The 20,996-nt window shown below is 37.6% G+C and overlaps 6 protein-coding genes across 8 annotated transcripts; 2 read left to right on the forward strand and 4 right to left on the reverse strand.

Annotated features, from left to right (window-relative positions):
- Positions 51–8,380, reverse strand: LOC104714420 (ATP-dependent DNA helicase Q-like 4B). Its single transcript, XM_019229723.1, is given in 27 exon segments — positions 51–381; positions 483–560; positions 641–738; positions 839–950; positions 1,166–1,221; positions 1,770–1,931; positions 2,096–2,176; positions 2,261–2,419; positions 2,506–2,628; positions 2,724–2,792; positions 2,907–2,977; positions 3,043–3,166; positions 3,238–3,373; positions 3,435–3,586; positions 3,697–3,817; positions 4,197–4,324; positions 4,447–4,533; positions 4,764–4,895; positions 4,974–5,298; positions 5,563–5,693; positions 5,779–5,949; positions 6,221–6,523; positions 6,525–6,614; positions 6,854–6,914; positions 7,385–7,540; positions 7,644–7,735; positions 8,144–8,380. Coding segments are annotated over 26 exon segments (3,396 nt in total). The 5' UTR covers positions 7,721–7,735; positions 8,144–8,380; the 3' UTR covers positions 51–188.
- On the forward strand, positions 8,538–10,456 carry LOC104714422 (F-box/FBD/LRR-repeat protein At5g56420-like). Of its 2 annotated transcripts, none has more exons than XM_010431781.2 (4): positions 8,538–8,590; positions 8,704–9,587; positions 9,681–9,824; positions 9,919–10,456. In XM_010431781.2, the coding sequence occupies exons 2-4, from the start codon at positions 9,369–9,371 to the stop codon at positions 10,159–10,161; spliced, it is 606 nt and encodes a 201-aa protein (XP_010430083.1). In that variant the 5' UTR covers positions 8,538–8,590; positions 8,704–9,368; the 3' UTR covers positions 10,162–10,456. The 2 variants fall into 2 exon arrangements, with proteins under 2 accessions (XP_010430083.1, XP_019085199.1); XM_019229654.1 differs by having other exon boundaries at positions 9,714–9,824.
- Positions 10,520–13,271, reverse strand: LOC104714421 (serine/threonine-protein kinase SRK2B). Its single transcript, XM_010431780.2, has 9 exons — positions 12,859–13,271; positions 12,689–12,763; positions 12,498–12,599; positions 12,255–12,308; positions 12,043–12,135; positions 11,819–11,911; positions 11,309–11,413; positions 11,133–11,231; positions 10,520–11,047 (listed from the first exon to the last, which is right to left on the reverse strand). Exons 1-9 carry the CDS (start codon positions 12,976–12,978, stop codon positions 10,700–10,702), a joined length of 1,089 nt encoding a protein of 362 aa, XP_010430082.1. The 5' UTR covers positions 12,979–13,271; the 3' UTR covers positions 10,520–10,699.
- Positions 15,329–16,018, forward strand: LOC104714423 (ferredoxin-2, chloroplastic). The gene has a single exon (XM_010431782.1). It carries the CDS (start codon positions 15,407–15,409, stop codon positions 15,851–15,853), a length of 447 nt encoding a protein of 148 aa, XP_010430084.1. The 5' UTR covers positions 15,329–15,406; the 3' UTR covers positions 15,854–16,018.
- LOC104714424 (fe(2+) transport protein 3, chloroplastic) lies at positions 16,222–18,237 on the reverse strand. 2 transcript variants are annotated; one of them, XM_010431783.2, is made up of 4 exons: positions 17,988–18,236; positions 17,837–17,894; positions 16,918–17,663; positions 16,222–16,780 (listed from the first exon to the last, which is right to left on the reverse strand). In XM_010431783.2, exons 1-4 carry the CDS (start codon positions 18,000–18,002, stop codon positions 16,325–16,327), a joined length of 1,275 nt encoding a protein of 424 aa, XP_010430085.1. In that variant the 5' UTR covers positions 18,003–18,236; the 3' UTR covers positions 16,222–16,324. The 2 variants fall into 2 exon arrangements, with proteins under 2 accessions (XP_010430085.1, XP_019085200.1); XM_019229655.1 differs by lacking the exon at positions 17,837–17,894 and having other exon boundaries at positions 17,988–18,237.
- Positions 18,804–20,582, reverse strand: LOC104714426 (coatomer subunit zeta-1-like). Its single transcript, XM_010431784.2, has 6 exons — positions 20,466–20,582; positions 19,781–19,940; positions 19,548–19,695; positions 19,383–19,460; positions 19,206–19,290; positions 18,804–19,063 (listed from the first exon to the last, which is right to left on the reverse strand). The coding sequence occupies exons 1-6, from the start codon at positions 20,466–20,468 to the stop codon at positions 19,004–19,006; spliced, it is 534 nt and encodes a 177-aa protein (XP_010430086.1). The 5' UTR covers positions 20,469–20,582; the 3' UTR covers positions 18,804–19,003.

Genomic DNA, 20,996 nt, shown 5'->3' on the forward strand with positions numbered 1-20,996 from the left:
CTCTCTGGCTAAGGAACTATAGGCAAATCTGTTGCTTGCCAGGTGGTCTAGGTGCATACCTCGTGGACAAATGGGAATTAGCAGCGTGCCATATACAACAAAATTATATAATCACAATTTTTGTAAAGGTAGATATTTTCTATAGCTTATTTTCTTTGGGTAACCTGTAGTAAAGCTTATTAACCGTGTTACTTTTTGTTTTTCAATGCCTTTTTGTGGGACTTACTCGCACTCCAATCGGGATCATCATCGTCTGCTACATTCGGACAAATGTTCTCGTCTCTTCTCCTCTTCCCGGAACCAGGACCTGTTCTATTATGGTCATTGATGGTTGATTGTATGGTTTCCAATAACCGATCTCCGTACTTGCTCACCTTGGCTCTGTTGAGAGTTTGAAAGATAAACATCACCAAATCCCTAAGTTTTGTTTCATTGCTTTGGTTAGAGAGAGAGTAGAGTTTAGAAAGCTTAACGATACTTACTTTCCTAGACCATTGATATCGAGGAGTTCCTCTTTAGTTTTAGGAAGACGTTTACTTATCTGCTGAAGCGTTGCATTGCTACAAACACAGGGGTTTTTATATTACTTGCGACCAGAGAAAGAAACAAAAAATTGTCATGAAACAGATAATGAACTTACCCAAATATATGGTACGGCGCCATGACTCCATCTGAGGATTCTTTGACAATATCAGTACGAAGCTTTTTTAAGGCTGTCAACAAATTGTCGGAGAGATTCTATCCCGACATTGAGAAAAATGAAGCAGACTTTAGCCATTAAGAGTGGTGGTTTAATCTTTGAGCTAGAAAAGGAAAACAAGTATTCAAGAAGATATACCGAATCTTTTGGGGCAGCATTTGCCATTGGAAGAGTAGTTTGCTTTAATATAACTTTGGCTGGGTTTGCTGCAGATTTGCTCGGCTTTAACACTTTCACGGTCGAAGGAAATCTGTAAAAGATATGTCAATCTCATTAAACTTAACCTTTATCAAAACAATTAGTAGCAGCAGTGGCATTGCAATGAGAGCAGATCGATTTTCAGGCAGAAATCCTAAGGCTCTGGTGCCCCAGTACCATTTCCTTACGTTTGACCTATTGATGACACCGATTTGGTTGCAAGTAGTTCATGTAAATACTAAAGAAATCTCGAGTGTAAAATCAAACCTCATTGTTATAGTCTGGCCTCCAGAAAGAAGTGAGGCAGCCTTTGATCTATTCACCTATATAAAAAGATAGATAAATGGATGTTACCATTGTACACAGATATATTTGTACACCATCACGTTCATTCTTAAGCAAAATTAACCAGAGCGGAAAGCACACAGACCAATATTTTACACCAAAAAAAAAAAACCATCCAGCAACAGCGATAGATATCCACACAGATCTCTATTTACAAAAACAAACATATTTAAAAGCGAAATTCGATATGTACCTTCAGCAACGACGATACAGATCCATACAGATCACTTTTTCTTACACCCTCTGCAAGAATATCCTCTGTCACAAGATAGTGCAAGATACGAGAGGCTTCACTTTTTGCCAAATGCTTTCCTGCTCNGATAGATAAATGGATGTTACCTGTGTACACAGATATATTTGTACACGATCACATTCATTCTTAAGCAAAATTAACCAGAGCGGAAAGCACACAGACCAATATTTTACACACAAAACAAAAAAAAACCCTCCAGCAACAGCGATAGATATCCACACAGATCTCTATTTACAAAAACAGACATAGTTAAAAGCGAAATTCGATATGTACCTTCAGCAACGACGATACAGATCCATACAGATCACTTTTTCTTACACCCTCTGCAAGAATATCCTCTGTCACAAGATAGTGCAAGATACGAGAGGCTTCACTTTTTGCCAAATGCTTTCCTGCTCCGTGCAGGTGCAAAGTATCATGTCTGTGTTTCTTGACCTAAAAGCCGAAGGCCAATTACAAGTGGTTCAGTGAACTGATAGGATTCATGGGCTTGAGGACATCAGCGAACTAAAGTACACATTGTTTATGAGACAGCAATGGTTCTAATTAACAGGTTATGGAAATAGAAAAAAAAATAAATGCGTCGTTAGCACACATACCATCTGGTTCAAGGATCCCCTGTAGAGTTCTACAATATGAGCTGACGAAAACCTTTCTCCTGTTAACTTCACCAGTTCAACCTATAGCCACAAAAGATTGTGGTACATTACCCCATACAACATCCAGCAGGTACAATACATGATGAACTCAAATGATTTCTATACCAGTTGCCTTGCAATCAAAGTTACATCTTTTTCAATCAAATTTTTGCTGCTGGAACAATTATCACATGTGTTTTTGCAGTTTGTCGAATCAAATTTTTCTCCCAAATGAACTAGCTGTAAGAAACGTCGGCAATCCACCTCATTTTCACAGTAACTAACCTGAAGCAGCAAAATTTGGAAATATATCTCAGCAAGCCGAGTTAGAACCTGGAAACCAAACACAAGGAATCTTGCCAATAAAATACCATGCGGAGAAGGTTTTCAGTGTTCGATTCGAGCATCCTCCCTGAACTTGCTTTACGATTATATCCCGTTGTCATATGGCCTTGGCCAAGTCCTCCTTGGCTAATCATAGACTTCACTCGAATCTGAACAAATAACCACAAACATGACCATGAGTGTAGCCGTGTAGGTATTCCTCCGGAGTAGTAACTTATTATAGTGTCAGATTTATGCAACTTACATAATCAGTATAACTGTAATACAAAACACATGATGACCTCTGGCCGTCTCTACCAGCACGACCACATTCCTTGCATGAGAACAAAGTAAGCCTATCTGAGTTTTTAGCTGTTATAACGTTGTACTTGATTGATGTAACTCACTTTACAAGAATATTCATAATTAAATGTTCAGTAAAACACACCTGATGATAGCCTTCTATGGACTTTGGTAGAGAGTGATGAATGACAAATCGAACATCGGGCTTATTTATTCCTGAAAAATCAATGTTAGCATGCAGCAAACTTTAATCAATCAAAGTGACCGAGACCATTCATTACCCATTCCAAATGCCACTGTAGCACATATTATATTGATTTCATCCTTGCTCCATTTTTTCTGTACAAAGGCACGTTTACCAGGATCCATATTGCTATGGTAGAAAGCCGCTTTATGGCCAAACGCCTGAATTTGAAACACAATATGTAAACATTTCCATATTAACAAGATACGAGAAAGGCAAATAAACGACCTACCCGCAATGTTTCTGTGACTTTTTCACAGTCCATTCTTGAAAGACAATAAATGATGCCACATTCATCAAAATGGTTTTCCTTGATAAACCTGTCAATATCTTCCAGACACTTATTTGTCTTGGGCACAACAGAATACCTGCAATGTGTTTTAGTAAGCAACACGAAGAATTCGTATTAAGCTATTTTCAGTACATTACCATAGATTTGGGCGATTAAAACTTTGCCGGAACACAACACAGTTAACCAGACCAAGAGCTTGCACAACATCTTCTTTTACGCTGGCTGTTGCAGTAGCTGTCAAAGCTAAGACGGGAATATTAGGAAACTTCTGTTTCAGAACACCAAGAGCCTGCATGTTGCAGCATTGTTTTTGGAGTACAAAGAGGAAGGTTACGTTTCTTCAAACTAGTAATGAGAAATGTAAAGGAGTGTCTGTTTTAAGCTTTAAATAGACTTAACCTGGTAGTCTGGTCGAAAGTCATGCCCCCACTGACTCACGCAATGAGCTTCATCAATAACAAATCGAGCAAGCAAACTACGGGAGTTTAAGCTTTCAAGGTGCCTTAAAAGGGAATCGCTTCTGTAGTCAAGAAAGAGAAGCTTCTTATTAGCAATACTTTCCCACATCTCTGCTAATAACCAATCCTAGAATTATAAGATGTACGACTTCTATCAAAAAACTACTGCCAGTATCTAATGCGATAATAAATTACAGCACCAGCTAGTATAATTTAATCCAAGAAAAATCTAATATCAGGAGAGAATCTGATGGGAATTGAGCCAAAATCAAGCCCACAGACTCTTGAGCAACATTCACCAGTCACCACAAAAGCTATCTCAAGGGTTTGGATGTTCTTAGGCCTTCTACGGCTTTGACTTGTTCCACTCCTATCCGGTGTGGGATTTTTCAATACCCACATTTTTTTGAGAATCAACAACTAAAGAAAATAATGACTCACTTTGCCACTTTTTCGGGTGTGACATACAGTAACTTGTATTTAGAATTCTCAGAGCTCAGCTCCTGAAGGATCTCTAGTTGTTCAGCCCACTCCATTCCAGCACTTAAGGAAGCAGCAGGTATATTGGTCTATAGCCATGAATTTTAGAAACCAAAGTGTAAATTAAGACAAAATTTCTGAGTACAAGTGTAAAACTGTTAAATAAAATAGACGACAGAAACAACATATCTGGGGTTGCTGAAGCCTTCACCTGCAATAAGTTCATTATCTGGTCTTGAATGAGTGAAACAAGTGGAGATATTACTAACGTTATTCCTGCGCAGATCAGAGCAGGGAGCTGCAGAGAAACAGGTGTTACGAAGGCGTTTTCAGGTTCTTAATACAGAGAAACTTATCTGAAGTATAACTTCCACCAGGACAGATACTAGCTAATAGTTTTATCCTAGGACACAATTCGACACTGTCATCTTTTTTTTTACAGGATGTAAGCGAAAATCTGTGTTAGAATAAAAACCAGAAATACAAATTTTCAATGGCATTTCAAAGTAACAGTTAAGATGTCGTTACCTGGTATGTCAAGCTTTTCCCCCCTCCAGTTGGCATTAAAACAAAAACATCACAACCACTCATTGTAGCATTAATAATCTCTCTTTGGTTGGGTCGAAATGAGTGGTTTCCAAACACTATTTTGTTATAGACCTAATCATTTTAATGTAGCACATGAGTACACAGGAGAGATGTAAATAAAATAACTGCGGAAGACAGATAAACAATCACCTCAAGATTTTTCGTCCAAGAAAAATCACGACTGCTCCACTTTTTTTCATTTGAACTCTCGGTATAAGTGACATCTATAATCTCGGGAATTTGTTCCCTCTCTACAGGACAGGATGAAATACCCTTCCTATCTTCAGAAAATAAATAGTCTTCTTTTACGTGAGCTCGAGAATCTGTCTGCGCATAAACCATCTGATGATTTGTTGTTTGAGATGTTTCATACTGCAGAGTCTGAGTAGCTGTCAACACCGAACACTGCGATATTTGCCTTTCTTTATTCTGGATGAGGATTTCGAGTTGCTGAATTTGCTTTTTCAACAGTAACCTACCAACAATACAAGTCTCAACAGCTTAGAAACTACGTCAGAACTCACAGAATACTCTTAGTTGTGATGCAATTAACGAAATAAAATTAAAAAAGAAGACATGTTATCAGATGTTTCTTTAGGCCTAATTCTTTCTAGCTGGATAATTTCCAAGTTTTGTGTGAATGAATGTGTCACAACCTCTGAAAGAAGCTAAATTATTTTCTGAAAAGGACAAATCAAAGAAAAAGGGAACATAATTGATGGGTGATGGGAATGCGTACCTCTTTTGACGAAGCTGTTCAAAATGATCAGGGCCCAGGCCAGTAGTATTGTCCAGGATTTCATTAGATATTGCAAGCAGCGTGTCCTTCATTTGTTCCACATGGGTGGAAGCTTCAGGACAAAGCCCTAGCTGCGTGGAAATTAAAGCAAACAAAATGAGACACCTAATTGGTTTATGAAATAATTGGAGAAAGTGAGAGAATTGGTAGGCATACCTTTATTCCATGACTACAGTTGGAACATAATTCAGGAGGCAAGCATTTCTCTTCTCTTCTGGAAGCAAATATATCCACAGATGGAGCTATTGGTGTAAAACTAGATACTGATGGTTGGGCGGTACACGTTGAATGGTAGTGTTCCATCACAATTTGGTCTACGTCAATAATCTGCACTCCAAAGTTAGCACACATTAAAGGTGATCTATTCTATCATTCCGCAGAAGTAAATATGAAAAGATGTCCTTCTAGATCCACTGATAAATGGTGCAACTCCAAAGTTAGCTGTCTAGAGTATCCAACTAACTTTGTAATAATGTTACATTTTCGGCTAGGGCGGAGAGTTACCACAAATATAAATTGAGATAAAGTTTCTTGCTCACATGGAAAAGTACTTAGATTTCAAAGAAGTTCAGTTCCCTAGTTGTATCGAGAACATTACCTCAATTATGTCATCATAATCAATCTCATCAAGACTAGCTGGGTGTGTGGAATTTTTGATTGTTGGCATCTCCATACCACTGGTATATTTATAACCGGTTACTGAATCTCTAATCTCATCCTTTACCTGTAGAGCCTTGCCAATAGTTATTTTATCATCACCTACGGAAGAGGAGGAGAAACTGTCAAACGATTTTGCAGTGCCTCTTACACGCCGTTGACTATGCTCTGGATGATTGTGTGCGTAGAAAGACCCATCAGCAGTGGATGTAACTTTAATAATGGATCCTTTCGTCGAAGATGAACAAATCAGTGCTGCCATCATCAATTGCAGGAGTAATGCCAGGTCTCAGGTAGGTCTTACTTATTGAGAGATTTATAAGAGTACACCAAGCCTGAAAATAGTGGATAACAACTCAAGTTATATATATGTACAATAACTCAAATAAGGTTATCTGGCAGGGGAAGTTCAATCCGTAAAAAAAAAACAGAATTCAGACACCTAAATTATTTACTCAGAGACAGGAAATGGAAGAAAGTAGACTATGGAAATATTTCTTCCACAACAAACATGCCGATAGGATTGGATAATTCAAAATTTTAGTTACCATCAGAGTTTTTCCTTCAATTATACCTTTTCAATTTGTGGCCGTGCCAAAGTTTGCACAGTTAGAGGACAGATGTTTTCAATTGACCTAGACATAGAGGGAAACAAGTTTTCAGATAACGTAGACCACTTCAGCCAATAAATTGATACCTAAAGGCAACTGAGAAAACCTCAAAAGAGTTTCAAACATTGACATTACTAGAAAGGTAAAAGGATGATATCATGAGCAACTAGCTCTCTTTTAATTGGAGGTGTTGGAAGCAGCCAAAGAATGAATCCATACATTTGACTAGGGGATTTTCACATATTCTAGCTCAATCCTACCTCAATATCCAGAATCATAACAAGCAGTGACACAGAATCAAACGATGCTAGAAAAGCTAGATGATACAGCGTGGTGGAACACTATCCTTAAAGTCAGGGGAGTTAGTTATAAGTGATATAATCTTCAGTAGTAACAAAATAACAGCAGAACTGGACCCAGGGATACGAAAAGACAGGAACAACATCAAAAAGATAGAAGAGCTGATGGTTCCTCAAAAGAACATATTGCAATACCTTGTTGCAGCTATATCTCTATCTCTTCCTGGCTTTTGACATTCTATAGAGTAAAGGAAATTGGAGCTCATAAACTTATTCAAGGATGGTATACACTCAAAAGCCTTGGCATGTTTCGACCAATTTGTTTTAACTTGAGGGAGATGATGACTCCCACTGCATTTAAAAACAATCAGAAAGCAGAATTATCAATCAGGAAGATTAAAACAAAAGATCCGTGATAAAAACCAACATTGGACAGGGATAAGATCAATTTTGCCTCATTTTATTAGCACCGATCATAGATTTACATGCCAGAGAGCTTCCAGCAAATTTATCTCCTCTTGTCACCACCATTTTACTGTACTTGAACTGAAAAAAACAAAAGAAGTCGCACATTGTGATTAGTTGAATCTGATGAAATTGCATACTATCACCAACTGGAAGATACAATAGTACCGAAATTGAGCTGTGTAATCTATGAAAATTACAACGAAATTTGAAAATTAAAATTTCAAAAACTGCATAGAAAAACGAAGAAATCTAACCAAATCGAGAAGCTAAGAAGTTATCCAACTCGGAGATGAAGCGATTTTACTATGAATAACGAAGATTCATCTCTTAACACACAATCACAGAACACCGAACAAAACACACAAAAACTTAGCAGCAGTAATCATAATCGCATCAGGTGGCAAAAAACGCATCGGTGTGAGGAAAAAAAAAAGCGAACAAACTAAACCCTAAAAATAACTGGGAAATTGGGAAGATCGAGCTTACAATTTCAAATCGATGGAAAACTCTCTTGCTTCTGCGGCGGAATAGCGAAACTCAACTCCGGCGTCGATGAAATCGAGCGGCGAAACTTTTTCCCGGTAAGATCTCGAAGCTAGAGAGAGAAGAGAAGGAAGAGCGCGTCTCTTCAATTTACAGCTTTCTTCGATTTCGGTATGGCGGGATTGTTAAAAAGGCTTCACTCTCTCTCTCTCTCTCCCCCTCACAGTCACCAGTCAGAGAGTCTCTCACAGACATCAAAAACAAATATATTTTGAATTTCAAAAAAAAAATTAATTTCCATATCGGTTTAATGCAAAATTGTTAATGGGCCTAAGCCCAAAGCCCAAGTCATAGAGAACTTAAGGTCTCCCTGGTTCCTCCTCTTACCAAAAAAAACACTGCAGAGTGGAGAGCGAAGAAGAAGAAGAAGTGAGCGATTTCTCAGCTAAGGTTAGGGTTCCTCTCTCGATTCTTCGTTTTTGCATCCTATAGCTATTTCTCCTTCCCTTCCTTCTTTAATTACGCTATTCTTCTTCTTCTTCTTCTTCTTCTTTGATTTGTAGATTCTGGTAATAATAATAAAAAACAAAGCTTTGGAGTTGTTTGTGAGAACGTATATTATGGAAGACAGCTTTAGTCAGTTAACTGATGATATGCTCATCAGAATATTATCATTTGCCCCAATCAAAGATGCCGTAGCTACTAGCATTTTGTCAAAACGATGGCTGTTTCTTTGGACACTATTGACAAGGCTTAACTTTGAAGATAGATTTGTTGAGGATTGCATATTGTCTTCGGATTTCATCTTTGGGTTTTTGCTATTACACAAGTCACCAGTTGTAGAAACTTTTCATCTCACCAGACGACGTTCTCAATGTAGCGCTTTACAAATCGAATCATGGGTTAGATTCGCTGTTGATCGTTTTGTGCGTATGCCACTGACCATTGCCGTATAAGGTTACCAAGTGCACTGTTTAGATGTGAAACATTAGAGACTTTGGAACTCAAGAGGGTGATTCTTTCGGAAGTTCCTTCTCGGGTTAGCCTTCCATCTCTCAAGACGTTGCGTCTTATATTTCTGAAGTACGAAGACGAGGAATCTTTTGTCAGGCTTGTATCTAGTTCCCCTGTTCTTGAAGATTTGGATGTAAAGAATTCTAGTAAGGACAATAATGGGAAGACTTTCACCATTGATGTGCCTTCCCTTCGGAGTTTAACCGTTTTTGATATGATGGAAGACGCTGATACGAATGATAATGTGTTTGTGATACATTCTCATTCTTTGAACCACTTGGATATTTTAGAAGAGTGTCAAGAGTGTGGTAACTATAATATCATCGGTGGTTTTCCCAAGGTTGTGGAGGCAAGGCTTGAGATTGATAGCCAAGGGAATATTCTGGAATCTCTTACCTATGTCAAACGTCTTTCTCTGTCTTTATATTATGGGGTAATTCTCTCTACTCACTTTGATTATTATTTTATTTTTTTGGTTTTCTTTAATCACACTTGCAAACCGTCACTATATGTGTCTCATTTGCAGGCTCAGTATCTTATTCGTACCATTTTCTTTCAGCTTGTATGTTTGGAGTTCCACCGTTTTAGTGAGAACTGGGCGAATTTGCTTGTGTGTATGCTCCAACATTCCCCTATACTACAGATTCTCAAGTTTGAAGACGACCATCCGGTACTTTCATTCCTATGTTATGTAGAGGCTTAGTTCATGTTTGGTTTCCTGTATAGAGGTTTGATGTAATGCGCACTGTATCATTTGATCGCAGGGTTGCTGGGATCCTGACGAGGGTTGCTGGATTCCACCGAGTTCTGCTCCTGAATGTTTGTTTTACCATCTCAAAACCTTTGACTGTAAAGACATTGAAGGAACACCAAGACAGAAAGAAGTTGCTATTTATATTTTGAAGAACGCAAGGCAATTAGTTACCGCAACTGTGAGCCAACATGTCTTTGAGGAATTGGAAAATGCAACCAGGGGTTCAAGATCATGTGAGCTTACAATGGGCTGAAGAGCAAAATTAGTGTTCAAGGTGGAACATGTTTGTTGGAACGTGTTTCTTCTGAAACTGATCAATTATCTATAGCTTAATGTTATATATTAAGGGTGGAACATGTTTGTTGGAAGCAAAGGCAGATTTCAAATCCACGATGAATAAGATGATTATTGTTGTCGTTTTTGGTTGTATGATCATGGTTGGTCTCATTAAGCTAAATAGGATGTGTCTTTAGGACTTGCGTGTTGTCTTTGGTTGTATGGTCATGTCTGAACCTTTGGGTTATAATGGATTCTCAGGTCAATGATTAGTTTGGTTATTATTATTTGTTAGTGTTATTGTGTTTGTGTTGTTAATCTGTATACAAATCCTGAGTCCTGACAAGGTTGGCACTTAAACAGAGGGATTCAGGTTTATGAGAAATCTGAAATATAATAGATAACTTTGCAAGAGACAGATTCGACAGACCAACGAACACCGTTTCTTTTTGGGTTTTAGAAACTTTTCTTGACAAGAAAACCAATCTACCAATCTTTTTTTGTTGTTGTTGTGTTTAACTGACTCGGACTTCTCCCATGCTAGCATGCACTTGCTGCACCGTCTTATCATACTCATCTTCTTCGTCTACGTCTTCTTCTTCTACTTCCTCAACTTCTTCCTCTGCATCTTCCTCCTTGCTCTCAGCATGATCTACTCCTCCCCACCCAAATGCTCCTATGGATCGAGAAACTGGAGCAGGAGTTTTCGCCTCTTCAACAATCTTCATAATCTCTTCGACACTCTGGAGAGAGAATGTCGGGTTTTCTTTCCTAAAGTATGCAGCTTGTGCTGTCTCTGTAAGTTCCCTTGGCAGGTTCTTTAGGAACCATGGATGTTTCTTGATTTCAGCTATAGTAATCCTCTGCAGAAAAAACGATAAGTTACTATACAAGAAATGATCTCACACAGGATGAATTAAGCTTTTTGAGAGAGTGATATATACATACCTTGATTGAGTTGGCGACAAATATTCGGGAGAGGAGATGCTTGCAATCTTGTGAGATATGGACATAGTCCGGGATCTTGTACTGGACAGCCATTATTCTCTGTAACAATGTGGCTCAACAATTAGTAGGTCGTGTCATTTCAAAAAAGCAAAGAGTGCAAAAACAAAGAAACTTACTTGTATCGTTTTTTTGAAGTTTTTGGGATCCTGCTGGTCTTCAAATGGGTATGCTCCCACCAGCATCACATAAAGAGTCACACCACAAGACCATACATCAGCCATCTGAGTGATAGAGAACATATAAGTACAAACCATTGATAATTTCCATGAAGATGTTCCAAATCCAATCAATTAAGATTATAACAATTTAATAGTCTTTGCTTCTGTAACATTTGGGATACTTTCCATTTCAAAATAAGCCGTGCAGTTCTTTTATATGAATGGGTCAGGGTTACAAAGCTTACAATTATCATTAACCAAATACACACAAAGAGTCAGAAAATGCAAGCAAGGGATGGTAAACAGATTATAGATGATAAACACATATGGTCATGGATAATTAAAAAAAAAAGACAGATCTTTCTAAATCGCTTAGTAAATGACTGCTCAAATCAACCAAGGCCCTGCTAAGTTGGGGCTTATCTGTGGCTTCTTGATATATCAATACTTGAAAACCAAAAAGATTACCTTGCCATCATACTCTCTGCGAGAAAGAACCTCAGGAGCAATATATGCAGGAGTTCCAACAGTTGATTTGGGCCTAGAGTGCAACAGCGAGGACTACAAAAGAAGAAGAGAACAGATCACACGAAAGTAACAAGGTTCCACGCAAATAGAGGGAAAGAGAACAAACAAAAAGGATCTTGTTACGACAAAAGAAATAAAGAAATCAAGTGCGTGATGCCACAGACCTTGGAGTAACCAAAATCACAGATCTTAAGACGTGGAGCAGGACTTCCATCCAAGAGGGTATTTTCAAGCTTCAAATCTCTGTGGCATATTTGCTGTGCCAATAAAGGAAACAATATGAGTACAGCACGAAGATACCGCAGAAGATTCTGTATATCTCTGAAGTTAAAAGATAAAAAACTGCGTAAGCATAAGCCATTTCCATTCCCGTTACCATAGCGTGGCAATAGCTAACTCCCGATATAAGCTGCTGAAAAAAGTATCTTGCCTGTAAAAACAAAGATGCACAAAACAAAAAGCTATCATAATCTGATTCCAACAAAAAAAATTTTTGTTTCCTATTATACATGTTATCCTATTTTCCTTTACTCTCAATCAATCAATCTCAGATTGATCAATTGAGTACACCAACCACTATGACTTTAAAAAAATGACAAAGAGAAGCAAGAGCGTTCACCTCATCTTCACTAAACCTTCCAGCGGTACATATACGCTCAAATAGCTCACCACCAGCAGCATATTCCATAGCAATAGCGATATGCGTTGGTGTCAAAACTACCTGAAAAAAAAAAAATCAACTTTATCACACAACCATCCGCCGCATACCATGAAGAGAGCAGCTATAGGCTATAGTACACAGTTACTAACCTCCTTAAAGCGGATGATATTAGGATGACGAAGTGATCTATGATTTATAATCTCTCTCGCCACGTTCTCATCAATCTATATATCAATTTCACCCAAAAACAACACAAAATAAAAATTACTCAAAAGCTTTGATCTAAGAAGACAACAACAAGTATATGGGGAATATTTACCTTAGGGCCACGCTCGATGTACTTCATAGCAACGAGGTCTTTGGAGTTTTTGACTTTCATGAGCCTAGCGACTCCGAAATTACCAGCACCGATGTCTTTAACTAGCTCGTACTTGTCCATTTTTTTTTTACAAAGAAATCAAACACACACACACACACACACAAAAAAAAACCCTAATTTACTCCACAACACAACAAACCCAGACCCAAAGATGCGATTTCANAAAAAAAAAAAAAAAAAAAAAAAAAAAAAAAGGCAGAGAATGTGAAAGAGAATGATAGAGAGATGCGAAAAAAGCAAAAGCGAAATAATAATAGTAAGGTGCAGTGTTCTTTTTTTCTTCTTATCCGTGAAGAAGATTTTTGATTTTTGGAAGAGAAGATATGATATGATTACGATTTACAATGATGATGCATGATTGATGATGATGATGGTGATGATGATGATGATGATGAATCCATCGTGACTTGCTGGCTTCCTCTCACGAAGTCACCACGATGGCTTTTTTTTTTTTCTTTTTAATTTTGTTTAATAATTAAAGAGGCATATTAATAATTTAAATATTATTATTAAATTAACTTTCAATGTTTCCTTTGCTGACTATGAGAATGAGACGTCGCTATATGTGAAAAGGATTTATTTTAGTTAGAATTGCGTTTTATACTTCTTTTTCCTCTCTTACTTATTTTTTAATTGCTAACGAACCAAAAAGAATACGAAAACTACTTTGTACCAAATCTTAAAGAATTGTGTTTCCTATCTGTTTATTATTCTCAAATTTGATATATCCGAACAAACGATATTACAGTATTTGGGGGTGTTTTTTACCTGAGATTATTCAGTTACCGAAAAACAAGATTTTATATTTAAGAATAAACTAATTGCAACTAAACAAACGGTCAAAAGTAAGAAAAACTACATCACTTTTAATAAACGAATCTGAATATGACTGTTTTGCCTTTTCTGGAAAGATGTCGAATTTGGAACAACAACGTCTGTCTGAAAGTAAGATGAGATAAAAACGTAGCTAAACATTGACTTGTTGGTGGTACTGAGCTATAAAATGGTTGGTTCATACTTTCCCAATGTCGCTGGGATAAATATTTTATAGCTAGAGACGTAAATCTTAAGTTTGTAAAAAAGTTGTTAGTTTTGTTAAAAATGAGGTGCAAACTACTTGAACATATTATTAGCTCGAGAAGCAACAAATTTGCATCTTCACAATGTTACCAAAAAAGCAACAAATTTGCTAACGTTGGCCTAAGAAGATTCTAGTAATGGGCTTTCTGATGTTAAAGGCCCAATTGATGGAGTAAAGGTAAAGTGAATGCACAAGTAGTCTAATGATCTAATCTATGAAACGGCGATATGCTAATTGTTTGTAGGTCTCTTGAGTTGATGATGGCACTATACAGATTAGGTTTTAATATGGTTTCTAATTGTCGTTAATTTGAGTGGCCAAGTCCAGATCTTGCTTGTGTCAATATGTTTAATGTGCAAGAGCACTTACATCGTTACAAACTTATATAAGTATATGTCATGGGTTTGGTTTTGATAACGATGAGTTGGCAATGAATGATGGTGTGATTACTTGTTTGTTAGTTAATTTGCTACATGTAGTAGAGAGGAATGGAACTGTCATATGCTCTTGCAATTATTTGTTATATCTAGTTATTTGATATATCTTTCTTCGGAGATCTCAATCTACTTTTTTCACCTAAATAAAATTTTCAGTTTTTTTTTTTTTTTTTTGTTGGTATCAAAATTCAAAAGTTTGAATTTGTCATCTTTTTCTCACAAATTACTTATGTGAATCTCACCTAATGTACTACAATGCCTTTAGAAGCATGATTTAAGTGGACTATAAGTCTTTTGTGCAATGCATCCCAACCAATGTCATATTGGCTCGTTGGTTTGGTGTATATTCCATCTAAACTACGTTCAATCTACATTATGCGTGGAGCAAACATTTTAGTAATTAGCTTTCTATTTCAAAAAAAATGAGATCTTAATTTGACTATAGAATTTTAGACGTTAAAATATATGATTTTCTAAACGACATTATAAAAATGGTTCGAAGATTCGGTTAGGTTAACTCGGTTTCGAAACCGCTCTAGATATGATGTTACAAACTAACTAGTCCACACTTTTTTTTTTTTTTTGTGTGCAACAACAACTAGTCCACATCTTTTACGATTGATATTTTTTAATGGAACAAATGAAGAATTATTTTAGCGATACAAACAAGGTCGGAACAGTGCGTGAGCTGTTCCAAGTAAGACCACGTAATACGCACCTAAACAAGATAGTGTTTTCAAAGTGTGTCAAACACAATCACACACCCCCAAAAGCAGAAACAAAATCACCCACAAAAGAAGATGATAATCCAACAATCCACACAATGAACGCCACGTGGCAGATAGGATTTATCACTGGAAAAATCTCACCTTTTAAGCTTTCTCTTCTTCCTTCACAACTCTCCACGCCATTTCCACAAGCCACCATAACCTCAAAAAGATCTCAACTTTATCTTCCCAAAACACCAAAAATGGCTTCTACTGCTCTCTCAAGCGCCATCGTCGGAACTTCATTCATCCGTCGTTCAACAGCTCCCATCAGCCTTCGTTCCCTTCCATTAGCCAACACACAATCCCTCTTTGGTCTCAAATCAGGCACTGCCCGTGGTGGACGTGTCACAGCCATGGCTACATACAAGGTCAAGTTCATAACCCCTGAAGGTGAGCAAGTTGTTGAGTGTGACGACGACATCTACGTTCTTGATGCCGCTGAGGAAGCTGGAATCGACTTGCCTTACTCTTGCCGTGCTGGTTCTTGTTCGAGCTGCGCTGGTAAAGTTGTGTCTGGATCTGTTGACCAGTCTGACCAGAGTTTCCTTGATGATGACCAGATGAATGAAGGGTTTGTTCTCACTTGTGTGGCTTACCCTACTTCTGATGTTACCATTGAAACCCACAAAGAAGACGACATGGTTTAAGCTTAGCTGCTTTTGATGGTTTAAAGATCTCCCTGTCTTTATAAAATTTTACATTTTGGGTTGAGTTTGTTGTCACTAAAAACCTATTGTTATCTGTTTGTAATTGTTCCTGGTTTCGCCCACCTTTTGGAAACACATCAATGGATGACATTTTAAACTATGCAACTGCAAATTCTTTAACACATTTGATGAATCAGTTTTAACCATTGGAAATATTGATTTGTTCATGAAGAGTATTCAGCTAGGAATCTTAGTAAAGACCTAAACTTTATTTGCTGTATACAATTGCTTGAAGTCTATGTAACCTATGGGTTTGTGGTTCTTGTTTTGGCATCAACAATCATCAAAGAATCAAGTAAAAACCAGAGTTGTGTGTGAGCAATTGTGAAATCTTAGATTGATATACTCTAGAAAGAACTATACATATTGTTTATTGCTATAGTATAGAAACTATGGAATCTTACAGTCTAATCAAGCCCAAATTGCAAGAGCAGACATGAGTCCAGCTCCAAGGAACAACATCATATAAGATACAATTTGAAGCCTAAAGTTGCAGCTCATTTTAGTACTCAAGAAATCAGCAGCTATGAGATCCACTAATGCCATGTACACAAGAATCCCAGCAGAGAGCGAGTCCAAAATACCTTCAGTCAGCAATGCTCCAACGCTGTGAGAATTGAATGAGGACGCCACTGCCGTTCCAATACCGATCCCTATCGGTGTTGTGAGGGCGAAAAAGCAAGCCATTATGGTTGCTGACTTGTTCCTGAATTGTGCTTGGGAGATGCATCCACCGAGTGCAAATCCTTCAAAGAATTGGTGGAAGGATAGTGCTGCGATTAGAGGCCGGATTGTGCATGGTGACTGAGATACTCCAAGGGACAGACCGATGATGATCGAGTGTGACACAATACCAAGCTCCAGAACCTAACATTATAGCAAGGTGAGATGAATAAACTGAAATTTTGAAGCTTTTTGAAGATAGGAAAACCCCAAATAAGACAGACAAGCCAATGACAGCTGTGTGAACAAGTGCACATACAAAAGTGAACAGAGGTTTGTACCTGAGAAACAACAACATGCCTAGCTCCACTTCCGAGCTCCAAACCTCCATGTACGTGTCCATGTCCGTGTCCGTGCCCGTGTCCGTGCCCATGTCCATGACCAATGTCGATTTTACGGTGTCCATCACATGAACCATGACCCTGAGTGTGACTATGAGTATGGTGAGCAGCATGAGCATGAATACCAACAATGTGAATCCCACCACTATCTTCTTCTCCAAACACTTTCTCATCATCCATCCTTTCCTCAACCACAGGAACAACAATACCAGGTGATTGTTCACGCCCCGGCTGTTCAACAGACGACTCACTAGCTTCTCTCTCTTGCTTCCGTTCATAGTACTGCGTCCCCATAAAATCCACAAACAGAGTGATCAAAGCAGCAACCATTGCAAAGAACCCAGGGAAAGGAAACTTAGACCAAGGGAACTCCGGTAAGCAAGGGTTGCTCAACGCTTCAGTGCCACCAGCCAACATATGAACAAAACCCGTGGCGAGGATCACACCAGCTGCAAAGGCTTTAGCAGTCACAAAGAGGTTACCATCAGTTTGAAGGAAGCGACGGTTCCTGCCAACGAGTGGAGTAGCTACACCTGCAGCTCCAGCTAATAGAATCGAAGCAATGGCTACTAGTTTAAGTAGAAACGCAGCCGAATCATCACGACAAAGGTCTGACTCGCTAGCATTGCAAAGTACGTTAGTAGCCATTGTTTCAGGAACTATCTGCAAAATGGACTCTGTTGTTGCTGTTTTTACAGAGCAAATCCAAAACGGGTTGATTAAAAATCACATTAGCGACTGAACCCAGAGAAGCCATACTTAAATCAAATCAAAAGGCAGAGACTTTGAACATAAAGTATGAATCTTTGAATACAGATGAAGAACAAAAAAACAGTTGATAAGGTGTTCGATGAAATACCTGAGAGAGAATCTTTATCTGATCCGAACAAGTATAGAGGAAACAATTCCCAAAGAGCCTAAATTTACAAAAGCCCATCATCAGTCTCGTCACAAAATTGTCAGTTGAATACAAAAATCACACAAAAGGGTGGACTGGATTGAATACGAACATCGATGAAGAACATTGGATGTCTAAGATGATTGTCTTGGGATCATGAAAGCGATGAGAATTGCGTAGAGTTCTCTCGCAAACCCCAAAAAAACATAAATTGTGATTAAATATGAGAAAATGAAAGCACGATTGGGATGGTGTGTTCAGACAAAACTCCAAGTTGGAGAAAGATACAAGTAATGACGACATCGTGAGGGGAGTTTGCAGTTGGCCAACAAGGTTTTAGACTTTAAGAGTCTTGCCATTGAAGATACATTTCTCAGAATATTGTAGCCACACGCCAAACTAATGTCGACATTTTCATGTAATTTTACTATTTTTTTTTTTTCTTTTCTTTTCTTAAAAGTACAATGTTGCCCCTAACTAATTTTTTGGACTGGGAATAAGAAAACATTAATGACATTTAATTTAGATTTGATAAACCAATAGCAGCATCTCAGTTGACCTTAACCAATTTGGCAGATTGCAATAATGCATTCTACTTTTTTGAACTTATGAACATCTCTAACAGGTAGATGTTGAATTTGTTTATCACCATATTGTTTTGGATATTCTTATTGTGAGTATCCATCCATTGGATCTTGACAACATCTATGGAAAAAAAACATAATTTTATTGAGTCCATAAACTTTAACTAGCTACCTCATTTTTATTACCATATTGAATTGTCTAACCAAGTCAAATTATGAATTTCTTAGATCATGTGTAGAACTACTCAAATAATTGTGTATGAAATATTGAGAAATCCCATAGAATTCTCCAAAATCATCGTTTCCATACACCCCCCTTAGTCAAACTCTTTTGTGAAAAAGAGTGAAGAAACCACCAGAGAATGGTTTTGGGCGTTGAGAGCTGTAACTATCTTAATTAAAAAGTCCAAAGTCCAAATTGTAACTTCTATTTTCCGAGTCTAATCACGCAACCACAAAAGACAAAACGCAAATTCATAGTTTCATTATATATTTTGAGACGACGACGACAACAACATTAACAGATCGAACAGCAACACACATATCATTTCAGAATTGACCTTGTAAAATGCTCCCTTGCTGTCGCGAGTGCCTGACTTATTGTCTGAAAGAAAAAAGAAACCGCAGAGAAATGTAACAAGTTCATTAATTAGTTATGGTGTTACTTGACAGCTCGGACTTATAATGTAACTTTTTCAAGGTTTTGTATCAAGAAAAAGATGATCATGTTTTCAAAAACATGGTACCTGCTCGGATAGAGGTGCGTTAGGGTCAGTGCTGTCGATCCCTACTTTTCCTGCGATCACAGTTGCGTCTGTCTCTAGAACAATACTGAGATACATAAGATAGTACTATTAGACTATGTAACATATGAAACAGTTCATTTATGTAACGGAAATGTCTAAACTAAGAAATTTTTATACCCGCCGTCGATAATTTCATCAAAGCATAGAAAGATGAGATCTAGGTTGTCCAGTGCCTCTCTCTTATCAACATTGCCTCTGTAATTTGGGTTCAGAAGAGAGGAAGCTAAGGTCGGAAATATAGAAATACAATATAACAAAATCTGAAGCTATGGTTAGACAAACCTAAGGAGAAGGGTCACTGCATCGAAGAGTCCCTGGAGCACACTAGCTAAGATAAGCTCATTTTCCTCGTTACCGCCCGTAACAAAGAAATGAAGATCTTGCGCAAACTTGTACACAATAATGTTGTTTTCTAGTTCCGTTACTTCCACTGCATATCAAAAAACTAGTAAACTGTAATGATTGACAAGGTAGACTTGAAAAGATTTGATGATTCGATTCATGGAGAAGTCTACCTTCAGTCCGGGAACTTGTTTTCTGAGTCTTTGTGAACACGGCTTTTTCGAAGGCTTCCTTTGCTGTATTTGTTGGCCAGTCATCTGAGTAGTACTTAACCGCTACACGCTTTCCTTCAGAATCCAAAAGCAATATGTTTTTCACTTTTGGGGGTAATTCCTACATTGCAAATCAACAATTTAAAGATGTCCTTAGGACACAAGAATAGAGCGAAAAGTCTTAAAGAATAGCACACTTGAGAGCTCAAAGTAATTGAACATGAGTCAGTTAACACTGAACAGAGTAACAATCTTATCTCTTTCTGTATAAACAACACATTCTGCAGGCGGCTTGTTTCTCTATTCCAAACTCATGCCACATAAACAGAAATTGATGAAAGCACCATTACAATTCTAAACCATTAACCATATAACTAATCAGTCAAACCAACTCAAACTATCTCCTCAGCTGCCTTCAAATTAAAAGCCAAAAACAAAAGTTCTCATTACGATCATCCTAAATTCCTAATTAATCAAGTCAAGATTTTTATTATGACAAGTTTTCTAAAGATGTTAGATGATGGTATTTACGAAATTTGTAACTTATTATCGCATGCATGTAACTTAATTATCTCAAACTCGGAGATAAAACCATAGGAATCGAATCAGTACAAGATCAAGAAAACTCAGGAAAATAGAATTATACCATCGCTTAAGGCCGGAAGGAGAAGAAATCTGCAAGAGAATGCCCTAGAAATTTACAAGACAAAGAGCTCTGAAACGTTACAACCTTTTTTTTTTTTTTTTGTTTGCTTCTTCTGGTCAACTTGGTACATTTATTTAGGTGAACTTGATTTTGCTTAATTGTTGTGACATGAGTCAAATTGATACTGGACCCGAAGAATCCAAAGTTCCAGTCTTCCAGACGTCAATCTGTCTGGTTTTCTCTAAACCGGTACCTCAATCAGTCATGTATCGCTTCCAGACCGAGAAACTTAAATTCTTACTAGGCCCGGCCCAAACAGCTAAAATTATGTCAGCCCAAGCATACGCCTCTGTTTATAAATGCATTATATTTAGTATATATCTATTACTTTCAAAAATTGTTAGTCAATTTGTGGCAATTGTTTATGGATAATTATTGTTTAAAATGAATATTCAACAAAAGTTGGTCTCAATATTTAATGTAAGATCAAACATGCATTGTTTATATCATATATGTGTAGCCACTATATAT

This window comes from Camelina sativa, chromosome 9, assembly GCF_000633955.1.
Source record: "Camelina sativa cultivar DH55 chromosome 9, Cs, whole genome shotgun sequence".
NCBI lineage: Eukaryota > Viridiplantae > Streptophyta > Magnoliopsida > Brassicales > Brassicaceae > Camelina > Camelina sativa.